Source organism: Rhea pennata, chromosome 5, assembly GCF_028389875.1.
Source record: "Rhea pennata isolate bPtePen1 chromosome 5, bPtePen1.pri, whole genome shotgun sequence".
NCBI classification, from domain to species: Eukaryota; Metazoa; Chordata; class Aves; order Rheiformes; family Rheidae; genus Rhea; species Rhea pennata.
In genome coordinates, this window is record NC_084667.1 from 38,685,560 (window position 1) to 38,702,332 (window position 16,773).

At 37.9% G+C, this 16,773-nt stretch overlaps 1 protein-coding gene across 1 annotated transcript in view; it reads left to right on the forward strand.

Moving 5' to 3' along the window:
• The first annotated feature begins 7,738 nt into the window (after positions 1-7,738).
• The window catches only part of TRPM5 (transient receptor potential cation channel subfamily M member 5), a 40,212-nt gene continuing 31,177 nt past the window's right edge, over positions 7,739-16,773 (forward strand). Inside the window, exons 1-4 of the mRNA XM_062575957.1 lie at positions 7,739-7,855; positions 9,035-9,215; positions 10,783-10,949; positions 14,274-14,454. Of these exons, the coding sequence (XP_062431941.1) occupies positions 7,739-7,855; positions 9,035-9,215; positions 10,783-10,949; positions 14,274-14,454 (646 nt within the window). The remainder of the gene's footprint in view (positions 7,856-9,034; positions 9,216-10,782; positions 10,950-14,273; positions 14,455-16,773) is intronic.

A 16,773-nucleotide genomic window follows, 5' to 3' on the forward strand; every position in this document is an offset into this window, starting at 1 on the left:
AGATGCTCCTTCCACTGTTTACTTCCCTGATATCTCATTTCCCTTTTCTCCTTTCCATCCTCCCAAGTTTCCCTGCCCCGCATAGATCCACTTCTCTGAAGCTCACAGGCTGATATCCACATGCAAATTTCTGCGAGCTCACTAAAAGTACATTATTCAAATAGCTTCTAGTGTGATGTACTGTTTTAAGCAAATGAAGTCAGAAACAAAAAGGCGAAGCACCTATATTTGCATTAGCATTCTGCACGCACATTCATTTGTGCAACAGGAAGTGGAATTTCAAACGATTGGTGCTTACCCTGTCCAAAGCACAATCCATACTCTGTAAAAACTGAGAACACCCCTGTGAATGCTTGATTTGCCTGGGCATCCTTGTCCTCAGAGTTACAGGAAGGATCAGCCTGGAAAGGTGTACTTGAGCAAACATTAAAAAGCTACTTTGGATCAGTAACAAGCCTCTCCTCACACGCAACTCTTTTTAGGTTGTTGTTGCTGATGATTTTTGTTTTAATTCTTTTTCTTCTTCTTTTTGTTCTGATTATTAACAATTCCTATTTACATTGCATGTATGCGTTATCTGACTTAACACTCTATAACAACTGCCTTTCTAGAAAGGAAACTGAAAATAGGCTGATTTTTTTGAAAGCTTCTTGTGGGACCAATTCACAAATACATCTGAAAAATTAATCAAAATTTTTAGTCTTACTAGGCTGCTTTTATGCTGTGCTTCTTTGCATGGTTTCCTGTCAAATTTCTTGTTTCTACTAATGCTTGCCATGGTCTGGCCCTGTCTCTGCAAATTCATAAAATCTCCAGTTAGAGAACACATTCCTAAGGTTGTTGTCAGCTTCCATATAGCTGTTTTCTCTCCATCCTAATGGAAGTGTGGAGAATCCTTCCCGTAAGTTTATTTTCTGCATACGTTTTGCATCCCTTCAGCTCTTGTCTCTGGTACTTAGAGTACTTTCTTAGCTGCCTTGTCTGGAAGTGAAAAAACTCTTGAGTACTATAGTTACAGTAGCATTTGGCTTGCTGTTACGGTCAATTCATTTTGCCCCTTTTCCTATTTGTACAATTCTCAAAGATTTGTTTTCTATAGGCACAATAAAGCACTATGCAGGACAGCTGGCCATGATTTTTGCTGACAAATTTCACCATTCTTAGGTCTTTATGCTTTGTTTAGCAATTTCTTGGCAACTATGCCAAGAACCATGCTTTGTCATTAGGTTGTGATGCAGAAACATTGCCTACGTTGTTACCAGAATTTCAGTATGCTCATTTCTGACTAGCATTTTCCAAAGCTGCAACTTAAACAACATAATGTGTATAATTGCATATCATGCAGGCACACCAGACTGTTACATAGATACATATGCATTTATTTCCTCTAACACCTTTTCTCCTTTTGTCCTTTTGTCTTGCACCTTAAACATTTGAATTCCCACCGCCTTGCAGTGGGAATAATTAGGCATAATTAATGCCTTCTCATGCATCCTCGTCTCCACTGTGTTTACTCTTGCTTAACATTGTTTTTGTTTCTTCATACTGAGACATACATACCAATTAGAGTTCAACCAATTCATCTTTAGAGCACATGCTGAAATACTTACTTGAATATTTATTTTGTAATCTTTACTCTGCCCTTCACTTCTCTTTCATTTTCTTTGTTCTCATCTCCTGCGTCTGCTTTTTTCTTTGTATTTATTGACTATGTTTTAATTCAGAACAGGAATGTAAATGTGGCTACCATTGGAAGCAATGTTATACATGCAATGTTATATATTATTATACTGCTGCTGGCCCTGACCCTTTAAACTCACTGATGCAATTTTCCTTGAGCACTTGCACCAAAGTCCATAGGAGCACTTCCTTTAGTAAAGTTACATAAGCATATATATATCTTCTGGATCAGATCTGAGAGGGCATGTCTAGCAATTAGAGTTGTGATGACATGGAGGTTATGGGCAAGTCCTTTAAGTCAGAATGTTCAGAAGCCATCGCAGTCAAGGATTGCAGCCTAATAGCTTTACTAGCCCCTAAACAGTAGGACAAGGATTTTCATTCTCTCCAAGCAAATATTTCCCTGTAATTACTTGGACAGCCCTGCTACCATTCTTCCCTTGAGACTCATTACTTGTTCTTGCCACAAGTGTAAAAAACACATCATTCCCTTTATTATTTTGCACTGATAGGCTATTACAGTCTCCTCATTCCTCTCTCAGTCTTCATGGCTTTTTGTTACACAATTCTAATTTGCTCAAGCTTTTCCTTGTTTTCTAGTGCTAGGTCTCTGTCTATTCTTGTTGCTCCTGCGCAAACTTTCTCTGACTAGTCCACAATATTCTTGAAATATGGCTCATATGAAAGCTTCTCTTTAAAGTTTGTAAGTCAAGAACAAATCATGGTTTTAGTCTATTTGGCACTGAAGCTAGAGTTTTGTGACTGATTTAACATCAGCAATACTAGGCCTACTGTATTACTATATTTATATCATTTCACCTGCACATTCAACTGTACTCCTTGAGTGGGTAGGGGAGTCTAATAGTGATTAAATCAAGGTGTGTCTTAGCCTGCTGATCAGTGTACTGGTATGAAGAATTCTTACTACTGTTAAGCCCCAGAAGCTAATGACTACAATACTCCTACTCTCTTAATCAACCATTACCCTTGAAGACAGCAACTGAGGTAAAGCAGACTGTGTAATATGTTGGCAATAGTTCCCCAGGCAATATCTACAGGCCTTGCCATTGCTTGACTGGGGCCATTTTCACTAGATGTGTTTGAAAGGCTCAAATTTGGAATCTCTATGCCTACTGTGTTTAACATCAAAAGGCACAACAAAGCAAGGTGAAAGGGAATCACGTTGTTGTCATCCCTTTGGAGGTGAATGGTCTGTAATTTGCTGTTGCCATACTAGAAAGAAGAGCTGCAAATGCACAATAGGCTAAATGCACAGTGAAAATAGTTGCAAAGAGCCTGTGAAAAACTGGGAGGAACTAGGAGAAAGTGGTAAGGAAACAGGAGAGTGGCAGGACAGAAGGAAAACATGGCAGAGTGTGGGAGTAAGAAACCAAAAGTAGGAGGAAGAACCATCCACAGAGAGGTGCATATAGGTGTCAAAATGTCTCAGTGTGGCTCTGATCTTATCAGTTCTTCTGGGTAAATCCTTCAGGAAAGAACTCCTGTAGGGATCCGCCTTCTCAAGTTTCCCCACAACCTTGACAACTATCTCCTAAAGTTATTTCTCCATGTCCATTTCCTACATCTCAAAAAATCCAGAATTCCCAAATACGAAGTTAGAACCATTCAAAACGAAGGACCGCATATGCAGCAGCATTAGGACATGCAAATGTCAGCATTTCAAGCACTGGTTGTAAAGTAGTGCAGTTCTAACAGCTCCCATTTATGAGGTTACAGAAATAATGACTCATGAGGCTGGCTGACACCTAGAACGACTTAATCAGGCCATCGCTAATGTAAATGACATTGACTCGCATTTCCAGATATTCCAGCTGATGGTTGTCTTTTCTCATAATTGCCTTAACTTGCTTTGCTAGTTATAAATAGTTTTCTAGGTTATATTTCAAATCCGGAAATGATTAGAGGTACATTCTTGCCATAGATGTTTGTGTTTATAGTCAATGGGAACATCTAGGACAGAATTTGACCTACAAACTTTAATACGTAGCAGCAGCCTAGATAGAAATTCTGTACTGAAGTCTGAACCAGAGGTAAAGTAAGGTTGCCTGATTAATACATTGTGTGTACCTCTGTATTTAAGATATCGATGCACAGGCTGAGACAGGTATGATTTTTGTGGCATTTGTTTCACCCCTCAAGTATTTCCTACTGCTTGCCTTAAGTTAATTTTTCATCAGATTTAATATAACAGTATTCTCAACAACAGAGAGGATAGTAGAGAGGAAAAAGTTGGAATTTTCTAAAACAGTTTACCAGAATCTAATTTCATAGTATTTGGAGAGAGAGAAAATGATGAAGTACTGGTCATTCCTTCCTTGATTTTCAACCAGCTCTGCTTATAACTTTTGTCTCTTCTTTGCTTTCCTCCCTCCCTTTCCTGTCATTTAAAAGTGCTTCGACTATGCTCCTCTTACTTGCCAGCTTCCTGTTTTTTTCCCAGAGGATGGACATTTCCAGACCCTTATAATTACACAATAGTCCCTAATGTTATACTGATAGAAGCTGACCATACTTAAACTGGCTTCAGAGGAATGTTGTGACTTCAGCTGCAGAGATTTGACCCAATTGCTGTGACTTGACACACTTGCAATCTAGTACAGTCAGAAGTCTCAAAGCAATAGCCCTTGCAACTGTTAGAGACTTGCGTGAAAGCTGAAACCAAGCAAAATAAGATAAAATTAAATCCAACAGGTATTCAGAAAAAAAAAGTAGTTATATTACATAGTTTGTTAATATTTGCTTAGTACTACTTTGCTTGGTAGAGGACATTGGGTGAGATGCCTGTTTGCTTTTTAAAAGCAGACATCTTAACAATTCAGAGGGAAATAAGAGTTGACTACATTCTTTTCTGAGTATATGTTCAAATAGTAGGGACAAAATGCAGTCTGCACATTGACTGATCAATATGTAGTGTTGACTAATCAATATGTAGTGAAGTGAAAAGTAGCAAGGGGAAACATGGCACTGGGCACACATACTCTGCTCTGTGATTCTGATCATAACAGCGGAGGAGTTACAGGAGGGCTTGCAGTAGCTGAGACCAGTATAGAGATAAGGAGGCATTTAATGTACTCAAGAAGCACATCTGCAAATCCTATGCAGCAGTTCTTTCTGGTGACTTTGCAACATTTGTAATCCAAGGAACTGGCTTTTTTGTTGTTTTTTGATAGTATTTTTTCAATTAATATATAAACAATCTTTAAAATCATCTTCCCCACATGCTTAAATACCAAAGCAACATTCCCTGCTCCATGAACAACGTTCGGTGGAACATTGCACCAGCATGGAACAATTACACCTGTACTTTACTGCAGTCATACTAAAAGGCACAACAGTTATCTCTTGCAAGTCAAACAAGTACAAAGACAAAACAAAACTGTCAAAGCATCAATTCTCACTGTGAAAAAGAAAAGAAAAAAAAAAGAAGAAAAAAAAAGGATTTGCATGTTGGCTTTGTCTGTAAAGGTTCCTGAAATTTACATGCAGAAACTTAGGAAATATCACTCCATAATAGTCCAACATCTCATCTAGTGGATAAAGGGATACACTAGATTGCATGGATACTATTCAGAATTCTGCATAATTTCTAGATTTATGTTTTGCCTCTCTGTCAGCATCACTTTTCTTTTTCTCTTGATGCTGAATGCCTTCCTGTTTTGGAATATGAACACAAGAACAGCTGTACAAGCTCATATTAAATTCTATCTGGCTCAGTATCACATCACAGACACATCACTGGTCTGCAGTGGATGCTGAAGGAAGAGTGTAAGAATGGGGTAGAAAGATAGAGTAATACTGCCCCAAAATATACAGTTGCTAGTGTCATGATTCAGAAACTGCTTGATAAAAAAAAATACGCTGTCCTGTGCAGTGCCAGTTACCAGCTGCCTTCCTCACTTGCTAGTTTTACACAAGACTATTAACAAAAATAGATAAGACACGCAAGATTTATCTCCTTTACTATTGTGCATTATCCTCCGTAACCAGAATTGCAAAACTAAAAATCAGATTACTTGCTATTTCTGGAAAAATCAATTATCCAATTGCAGAAAGATTCTTTATAAAGGTCAATAGCTCAGTATGTTTGTTCCAGAAAACAAATCCCGGATAACTTCATGCTCAAATTTTGTAAGCGAGGATCTAGAACTAGACTTAAAATTAACCACTTAGGTCCTACCCCCAGCTATCAGATTACTATGTAAATTGTTATCGATTACAAGTTCATTGCCTGTAGTACCTAGGAGAGTAATGAATGGACTAAATGTACTGTATGAATTCAATCTTGGATGCTTTTTTCTGGACAAAATCCTTTGTCCTGGTAGTAAATTCCAAGAAATTATTTTTAAGCTTTAGAATAGACGGAATGTGTTTTTAACACTATGTATTAAATATTTTTTGTCTAAAATATCATCCTGCAGGCTATTAGGAGACAGAGCTTCATCTCCAGTGGCAAAGTGGACTGAAAAAAAAGGCAGGCTTTGTTATGTCTGCCACTACTGATAAGCTGAAAGATCTCTGAAAGATCCTCTGAAAGAGGATCTTCTAGGTAAGACTCTTACCTGGACAAGTCTGGCATTTCACTATTCAGAATAAACACTTCTCTCCAGAAATGACTAGTGTGGAGGCAGGGGAAAGAATGAGAATGGTATCTTTAAAGCAATGACCTGTGACAGAAGGGGGCAGGGCGAGATGTGAAATAGCTATGTGGGAAACTGAAATCATGAAAACCCAAGAAAAGGGCAACACCAAACCACGTTTTTGTGGGAGGGAAAAAAAGAAAAGAGAAAAAAGGGAAAAAAAAGGAAGGGAAAAAAAAAGAGAGAGAAGAATATACGTAGTCAGCAATAGTGAACCAGCCAGGGTAGAGACTCGCTGGTGACTTGCCAGGCCAGGGAAACAACTTGAAGGCTTGCTCCCTCTACTGGATCATCATAATAGACCCCCAAAAAGTAGGTCACTGTTTTGACCTACTTTAATCCACAACATTCTGTTCAACTAGAAGATAAAAATTTTATGAACACAGTCTCATTAACACAGGGTTGATTGCCAGTGCTGATTTAGTATCACGTGGATTTTTAAGGACACACTGAATATGAAAATGAAGGTATAGAGCAGATGGAAGGAGTTATTTCCTTGCTTTTGTTTTGTAAAGAAACAAGTTAAGATACACAAGTCGAAACCTGTATTTTTCGAACCATAGTTAGATCGGTTGAGTCAAACTGGAGTGGAGAGAGAGTAAGCAAACATTGTCAGTGTCTCATGTAATGCAGTAAAAAGACTCCTGTTTTATGACTCTCTTGCTTTAGAGGATGGATTACTTGCCATCTCGCGGTTCATATAGCCACACATAGGGGAAGCTGTGGGTCTTTTTGAACTGTATATTGCTGTTAAGTACAGCCTGGTTTAAAATACTTTGGCTAGTAAGTAGCCTATTCCTACAGCAAACAGAATAAACGTATCTCCTAACTCATCTTCAGGCAAGTACAATGTCATCATTTAGTTATTCAGTGCTTATGTTAGATAATAGAAGTCATACTAGTATAATGGATAACGACATCAAGAAGCTGTGACTCAAACATTCGCTAACACTGCTCTACTCTTGCTTGCAATAGTTTGTGGCTGAGGTACCTTTCCCTCTTGTGGAATAAGAGTTCACTTCCTGGCTCGGAGATAACTCATACAACTTTGAAGAGATTACAGGATCTTGCACCTTGTGACTCAGTTTTCTTTCTTCTAAATGAGGGCCAAGATGCCTTACTCCTTCATGACCTTCTATAACTTAAATTACATAGTTCTGGTGTAGAATCCACCTTCTCTGGGGTATACATCCAACACTCAGTACAGAGGTCTCCAATTTTATCTAAGGCTTATAAGCATAACAGTAAAAGAGTAAAATATTTGATTAAAAACTCAATTAGATGTAAATTCTTGGATTTTGTGGGCTCTCCAGTTTAAGTAAGAATATTTGAATTCTCATTTTCCAATTTTCCAACATCTCAATGAAGCCTGGTCTACTGGTGATCACTCTACGAATAAAATGGAGGAAACAGAAGCCAAGCACTGTGGTAGTGACAAAGAAGAAGATTTCAAAAGAGAACTGCCATACTATGTAGGAGAAATCGACTTCACAGCTTCTGGGAAGAAACGTGGAAAGGTACAGCGCTGAGGAGTTTATAGTGCTTTAACACTGCTGCTGTTGTTTGGCTGTGGCTTTCTTGGCATTAAATATAGAGATTATTATATTAGTCAGGGTCAGCGTGCCACAGTGCAAAGCACCACACTGTACTCAAATAGGGACCATACCTTTGTGAATGTCAATGTAATTTTAAATAAGACATATTAATAAACATAAATCAATCATTTGACTGACACAGACCTGCTACAAGTACAACTGATCACAGTTTTTTTCTTAACAAAACTTCCCAGCTTCCTTTATTTTTCATTGTTTCCTTGCTGTAACTACTTACTGCCAAGTATTTAAGCACTATGGATTTCAACTTTTTAAACATACTTTTGAGCTCTCTCAAGACTCTCCTTAAAGCTCTCTCTCTGTTCTGCTAGTATGAGAGAAAGAGTTCCATAGACAGCCCCAGCTCCTCACTAGTCCCTTGTATATGTTTGTCCTAGAGCAGAAGGAATTCCTAGGGTCAGAAGTCTGCCTTAAGATGTGTTTTCATCGTAAGGCCTTCAAAGCACAAAGCTAAAAACATACAGAACACAGAAGTATAACAAATAATTCAGGTAACATACAATAAGCATCAGAAGGGTCACAGCAGAAGGCTTTGAGGCTGCCTACTGATGGTCCAATAATAAAAAATTTAAGCATTTATTTTAGCTAAAGGGTTGTTTGGAAAATAAAGGGTTATTATTTGGAAAAATTGAAACCCAGCCCATGTGAAGGAAGAAAAGTGAAAAATGGGAAGATGAGGACATGTGAAAGAGTTATGAAATCAGATAAATATTTTAGCTAATGCAGAAATAAGAAATGCCTAAGAGATTTATTGGCTTTACTACTCTATTGCCATGGAGTTGAAAGCAGTTCAGAAGGAGTAGCAAGATTAAAAGAGCGAGTGATATATCAGTCTTTAACATAGAGAATTAACCAATGGAACTGACTTGATGGCAGTTTTATGGGAGCCTGCTAAATTCATCCTGATATTTAGTTCTCTGTCGGGTCTTGCTCAAAGAATTTTTTCTCAAATTATCAAGGAGTACAAATAAGCATTTAATTGTTATGATTATAAATTTGTTTTTGTATTCACCACAAATGACAGCTCTACCCTATCCTACCATCATATTGTTATTTAGTTTTTTTTTTGTTTGTTTATTGAAGTTTATTAAGGTCCCATGTACGATTCATCCTGGCATTGTATTTGAAGTTATGCTCAACAAATGGAAGCTTCCTGCTCCCAATTTGGTTGTCTCTTTAGTAGGGGAAGAAGAAAATTTCCAGATGAAACCTTGGCTACGGGACATCTTAAAAAAAGGACTTGTAAAGGCAGCTCAAAGCACAGGTTAGTGCTGTAAGCATTAAAGAAGGAATTTATGTTCCTACTGGATTCTCACCTAGCATCCAAGTATCCCTTAATGTCAGTGGGACTACTCACAGTTCAAGGCTTCACTGAATGTAGTCTAGAAGCTTCATTTAAATAGCTTTGAAAATGAAATTTATTGTATTACAAAGAGCAAAAATAAGTTATTTCTAATCGAATTACTCTAGGCAATAATTCCTGAAGTGTAGAATCACTTCAGGTTATACCCTCAACAATGCCACTGGAAAGATAGCATGAGATGGGACCAAATACGTTGTCCCCCTTTGATGCCACAGCAAAATAATTCTTCAGAGAGCTTAGCAATTTGACTTCCACAAGAATGAATTTAGGTCAAAACAAGAATTCTTGTTTTCCCCATTCTCACTTTTTAGCTAACAGTCAAAATAATTTGTTACAACCATTTTTATTTTTTTAAGATTATTTACTGTAAATCTTAGAGTTGAACCATATCTTGAACAGACATTGTTAGTAAAACAGGCTCTGTAGACTAAAGTTTAAACAAAAGACTTTGTTAATGTTTAACACAGATGTCTAACATATAGCAGAAAATAAATCAGTTCACTTTCTCCCTGGCTATTCACGTGAATGAAAAGGAGTAGTGAAAAGCTTAAAAAACCCTCTAGGAATATACCTTAAAACAGCCTTTATTTAAGATGACATGTTTTCCTGCAGTTTTATGAAAATACCTGCGCAAGGAAGTCAAAATATATGTGAGCATTTCACAGGAAGCTCTTGTTTTAACTTCACCAGTTCAGACAATATTGCAACAGTTTTGATTTTTGTAATGAAAAAGCTAAGTGCCAAAGCACTTTCTGGTGTTTTTGTACCACACAGTTATTTTCTATCTCCAGCTGCCTTCAGTACTTACAACTTGGGAGTATCAGAATCTCCAGTTGCTTTCCTACACATTTGACAAAGTTTTGTTGGCTAATTAGCTATGGTTTTCCAGATTGTTTGCCATCATAACTTTGCTGCAATAAATCCTGCTCTCCTGAGGAATTCACTCTCCAACACACGAGAACAAGAGGAGGAGAGACAAGATTAGAGAGGTTATGCCCAAGCTCTTCCCCTGCCGGGGTGGCCCCAGCACTACATAGTTATTTTTCCCTGTGTCGTCCTTGTTCAAGCCAAAAACTGCCTCCTCCCCATCCCTGTCCTCTTCCTCATGCAACAATCAGATCTGTGTGTTGTAGTGATGTTTCTGCTCATGTTTGGACAGTAGGTGGCTCTTGGCTGGAATCAGCATTCTGGATGAGCATATGGGCATTAAAGCAACGACAGCAGTGTTATATCACATGATATATGAAGCATCTTGCTTGGACGTATCATCTCCCATCATTTTCCTTATTGAAGTCTTATATATTGTATATACCTTTTAATTATAGAAGTTACAACCTATCAAGATGCGTCTTCAATATATCTGACTATTCAAACAAAATTTAATCCAGTACTGCAAGTGATGTTAATTGATATACACATGAGTTCAGTTAAGAAGAAATTTTCTAACCACTTTAAAAAATTATTTCAGGTGCCTGGATTTTTACCAGTGCTTTACGTGTTGGAATAACAAGGCATTTAGGGCAAGCAGTCCGAGATCATGCACTGGCTAGTACTTCATCTAAAGTAAGAGTGATTGCTATTGGAATAACTTCCCTGAGAAAAATTCAGCACAGAGAAATTCTGGACAACATAAAGGTATTTTTTTTACTCATTATACTTACAAAACAGGATTGTTCAGAAGTCAGCTGCACATTAAAAAAAAATCAGAAGTGGTAGGTAGCAAAATGTTGAGCCATCTTAAAACAAAAGTGGGTTTTAATATACGTTTGGACGGAAAATAAAAAGCAAGAAGTATTGTTAGACCCTGAAGATTTTGTGCCTTCTGCACTCAGTATACTCTCCCTTTGCAGCAATTCTGCAAATATCCAGCAGGTGACAGTATGAGACATTAGATCAGTGGCCAAAAGAAAAGAATTTGAGGAAAACAGTATTTATACATCACAGGATACCATGAATACTTACCTCCTCCCCGCCAATCCACCAATTGCAGGATCTCAAGCTATTTCTCAAATACGGTAAAAAGTATATTTCCTAGTGTGGAACATAAGCCATAAATTTTTCAAGACCAAGTTTTCCAAAGCAGTCACTGAATTGGTGTCTAATATGCAAAAACTGCTTGATACACTGGGTTGGAAGGGCTAACCATGCAGGATTTCTCCTAGTTACTGCAAGCTCTAGGAACTTCATGATTCAGGTGAAAACAGTCAAGAACAACAAAGAACAACAACAAAAAGATCCACCCAACAAAACAGTTGTGGAAAATACTGAGACATGTTGATGCTGAATTGACCTGGAGATAGAGAAAAGAATTGTACCGGGACAATATTGTCACTGGATATACTGTCTGTCATAAGCAGAATATTATAACAATAAAACAGGTGTGTAGTCATAATGAACAACAGTTTCTCTATCCTGTTTTACTTTCATGGAGAAGCTGGGGGAGGGATGACAACTGCAACTCTTTGAACTTGCTACTAGTTCTTCTCTCAGATAGGCTGGCAAATACCATCAAATTAGCTGGGAAACTGCCAGGCTACTTCAGCTTTTTGTTGTCACTGGGCTTTCCCTTTACCACTCCTTTTGGTGAGGATAACTGCCTATATGTTCTACCAAATGGGACTGTAACTGGATAACTTAACCTATTTGTCCATCTAAACAGGTCCAAACGGACCTCAGAGGAAAGAATTTTGTTCAGAGCACTGGGAAATTGTGTTCAAGGAAGTTGCTTTGCCAAATGCACAGGAACTGTTTTTACCTCTTCCAGTTCAAATGATCAAAATTCATCTGTTTTCCCCCTACAACAGCTACAAAACAAGTGCACTGTTCTTTTTAGTGCATCAAGTTTAGGCTGCTCCCTCTTAACTAAAGTCTGAACTTTTGTTAAGGAATATTTTGTGTAGAACATTCCTGACCCCATGGCTTCTGGCACTGCTTCCACTCAAAAACATTCTGGATTTTAGTCAATAACTTTAAGACAAAGGAATTACAGATAGTGATGTTGTTCTAAACCTAATTCTCTTTATACTTGGCACTAACATAAGTAGCTTATTGTATAAAGTGGAGTTAACAATCTACATCAACAAGAAGCAAAACAAATCCTGAAATCAGTGGATCCCTCCATCTCTTCTGTGTTAATGACACGTTTTAAGTATCCTTGAAAGATCACTTCCACATCTGCAGTGGATAAATAAGAAAATCCCTCCGAACCTTTTTTCATTGGTTGCTGAGGCTTGGGGTCCTAATCAAATGCCCGTCCTCTGGCTAGTAAGCTTATGGTTATAATGCAGCAAAAGATATGCATGCCCTCTGCCAAAACAAAATTTGTCAAGAAACTTTTCCTGGTTAATGAGAGACAAGGTGAAGAAAAGAGATAAAAGAAATTTGAAGTGCTAGCTGTTTGTAAAGCACATGCAAATTTATTACTTTTTTTTCCCTGCAACAGCCTCTGAGGTTCTTATTCTTCCCAGAGCTGCTGACAGGGCAAAAAGCAAGAGGGCAAGCCTGATATTGGCCTTTTTCACCTTGCTTAAAGGATATTTTTTCTCCAGTTTGGGTATATATGGCTTCATTTCAGAAAGGCAGCTGTAAGTGTGGTCTGCAGTGCACTTGGCTCTTCTACAAGCAGCAAAAAAGGCACTTGTCCTCTGAGTTACTTCATGTTTTCATGCATTAGTAGTGCCATAAATGAGCTCCTGGTGACACATTCAATGCCTCCCTAACATCAGACTTATCCTTGGCTATGGAGAAGAACCTGGACAATCCCCGGCTTGTATTTCCTCCAGGATTGCCCTGGGCACCTGCTCTTCGTAGTGGACACTGGCAAAAACTGACATTCAGAAAGGCTCCAGATAGATAGGATATGGATCTTAAAAGACAGAATGTAAATCTTTCTGTCCTTTAATCACAAATATTTGCATAGTCACATTGCTATGTGTAGCAAAGCTTTAACATCAGTTTTTATACATAGAATTAGTGAGAGAAATAATAATAGAATATACAGGCACAATAGCCAAGCTGACAGTCCAAGTTTTCCTTAGTAAACTGTAAGGCTGCAGGGATTGGGAAAGTGGTATGATGAAAGAAAAAACAGATTTTAAGTTATTGCTTTGATCCAGCTTCCTTTGGAACAGAACAGTGATTATGGGGAAGAAAAAGAAGAATTGCCAGGCATTTATGGCCTGGCTCGCAACAAGCAATGATATACCAAAGTAGGTGTGCAGCAGTGGAAGGAAAGTTTTATTAAGGAATTAAGGGTAGCTTCAAAAAGAGCTTGCATGGAAATCCATATTAAGTGCAATTCTTTAAACAAAAGACTAGAAGTGGATTTTGTTTTACCTAGACAAAGGTTTTATGCAAAAATTTATGAATAAATAATTTCAAGATAAAAGCCTTCTATCATATTAAAATAAAGAGGTTGTACTTTCTAAAACATACCTGTTACTTGGTCTTTTAGAATTCAGTGTATAATTAGCATTACTATTAGCACTCGTATAACCTTGCCAACTAAATAAAGCTGCATTTAAACCGATACAGACATACGTATGTATGTCTAACTTATCTACTGGTCTAAACATAACCAAAATGCTACTAAAATCAATAGGGCATACCCCTATTTTTACCAGCACAGACTTTAGCCCTCAGACATTCAGGTTTTGTTCACAGTTACCAGGTTTAGTGATCCCTTTCCTTTTGTCCAACAAACAAATTAAAAACCTCTGAATGAATTTCTCAATTCCAGAGATGTTTAGTGTCAGTGTATTTTGAATTTCGTATTGTTGAATCTGACACCTTGCACAACAAATACCTTCTTCTTCTCCCCCCCCCCTTTTCAAAGAGTCTAAGTGTCTGAAAGGCTGCATTCTACATCATTGCATAAAGAACACTAAAAATGGAGTTTAATCACATACAAAAGTATGGAATATATTTTACAGAAAACGCTAACATCTCTCCTCTTTCTAGGACGAAAGTCCGGTATATTACCAATCAGATGATAACGTCCAAGGCCCATTGTATTCCCTGGACCACAATCATTCCCATTTTATTCTGGTGGATCACATGACACCAGATGAGCCGGATGGAACCGCTAAACTACGTCTCACTTTGGAAAAGCATATTTCAGAACAGCGTACAGGGTATGGTGGTAAGTAGACTCAGTATAAGCATGTTAACTTGAAGAGTGATATTACAGAAATACCTGTGGGTCCCAGCTTCTTGCAGGTCTTGGTCTCAGCCAAGGTATGTACCATCCTCAGTTTACCATCTGCTTAAGCAAAATCAAGTAAACGTGCTTGTCATTGTTTGAGAGGTGGAACTAAAGTGACTTCTCAAGTTGAGAAAGCTATTTGAAGCAAAAATCCTGGTGTGTATTACATCCCTTTAAACGTAGCTCAAAGTTGACCTTCAAAGCATAGTTCCAATTGCCTTAAAACACAACAAATGGGAAGTAAATTCAGGTGTAGGTCCCCTAACAATAGCTGTAAGAGAGGAATATTCTGTGTTGTATACTTTCATGCCCTCTTGCACACAGAGTTCTGAATTCTTCCTACACTGGTAGAAAGCATTTGTTCCAGAGTCCTCTAAAATATTTTAAGCCATATTTATTTCAAGATAAAATCTGATCCTCAGTAAACAATATAGCATCTAATAGCCATCTAAATCTATATGAGCTTTATTTATAATGAGAACTGAGTGTTGCACAGGCCTTCTGCTGCTATCTGTGGAAACAATTCACCTGCAGTGCTAACGCAATTACTTTTACCTTCCCTTTGCTTCTATAACAGCTGCAGTGCTATTACAGGTAAAGCAGAGAGAGAACTCGTTTATTCACACAATCATGCATCAGTAGAGCATTCAGTTTTGTAGCCCATACTGTGGTTGCACAGATGTACCTGGGAGCACGAATGCACCCCAAAAATGTTTATTACTGAAATGTTTATTATTGAAAGAAACCAATGGCACAATTTTCCATCAAAAATACCAATTGATTTGTCATTTAAACAAATGCCAATTCATTTAAACAAAGCCAATGTCCTTCATTTAAACTAATTTATACTCAAGTTGAACAAAGCTATTCAACCTTACTGAAGTAAATCACTTTGATAAAGTAAAGCAGAATTTCCATATTAAAAAAAAGCAATACCTAGAAGCCATTCAGATGAAATTTTTTATATTTTCAATATTTGCAATTAGGGGCTTCCCACCTTCCCCCCATAAAGTCAGAATCTGCTGCAACAAGAAAGAAAAACAGGCTAAACTTCATCTGACTCTAGGTAAATAAAGAAGGTTTGAAATGATAAATGCATAACCTTAGGATCCCATAGTCAGAGAGGTCACTCTCCAAACTAGAATATCACCTTAAAGAAGTATGGCAGTGCTATGCCATTCACTGGAAACAAAAGAAGTTACTTGCCAATCATCCCCAGGCCACAGCTGAGTTCTACCTTATCTCTTTAGCTATCCCTCTGCAGATATGAAAAGTAGCAATTGGTGACCTATACACTGCTTTTGGAGACCTACAAAGGGAAATGTGAAAAAAAAAATATTTGAACCAAATGCCTTTTATCTTCCAGCTGTAAGAGGCAATCATGTCATGCTGCTACTGTTTTGGTGGAGCTTTTTAGGCTGTGCATGGCCACCTTTGGAATACAGAGTTCAGCTTTTACAGTATAAACCATCTAGGAATAAGTGGACCTCTATGGGAACATAGGTAAAAGCAGGGATGCTTACATCATTTCTTCCGCTCCTGCCACAACAGAAGTTAAATACCTATTTCATAAGCATTTCTTATGAACTAAGAACCACTGAAAAATGTAAGATTATGTTATTAATAACCATCTCAGTAGACTGCACTGAATCACATTTTAGGCTGGTTAAGCAAAATAATGAAGAATATATGGTTCCTATCAACTCACATGTTAGTCATCTCTCCCTGACTGGTCTGCACAGCCAGGCTCTTGGTATTTTTAAAACCTTCTTTAATCAATCTTTTCTCCTGAATTCTGCTATGCTTTCCCACACATGCTGGGTACATTTGTAAGATGAGGGGTGAGGGTGGGGAGGGAGCACACCTGAATACCTGGGCCAAATTGGAAGCTTATCACTTCTAACTGTATCTGAATATAAATAATGCCAGCTGTCCCTCAAAAAACACAAGTCTTGTCTTGCATTTGCATCCTAGTTATTTCTTGTGAGCTTTCTTTAATGTTACCCCATTTCCCCACTATCTGACCACCTTCTGATAAATAAGTAGTTTAAATGCAACATTGCTATGATATACAGAAGTGCCACTATTCATATTTTGGAGCTGGGAAGATGCTCAATTGCTTGCCAAAGTACCGTGCAGTAAAATGTGGCAAAGGTGCCTCGTTCCTGAACTTGAAACTAAGACCTTATCTGCTAGGCTGTAGTGTTATTCTCTTGCTTTGCCATCTACTTCTGCAATTGCTTGAATTCTGCAGGT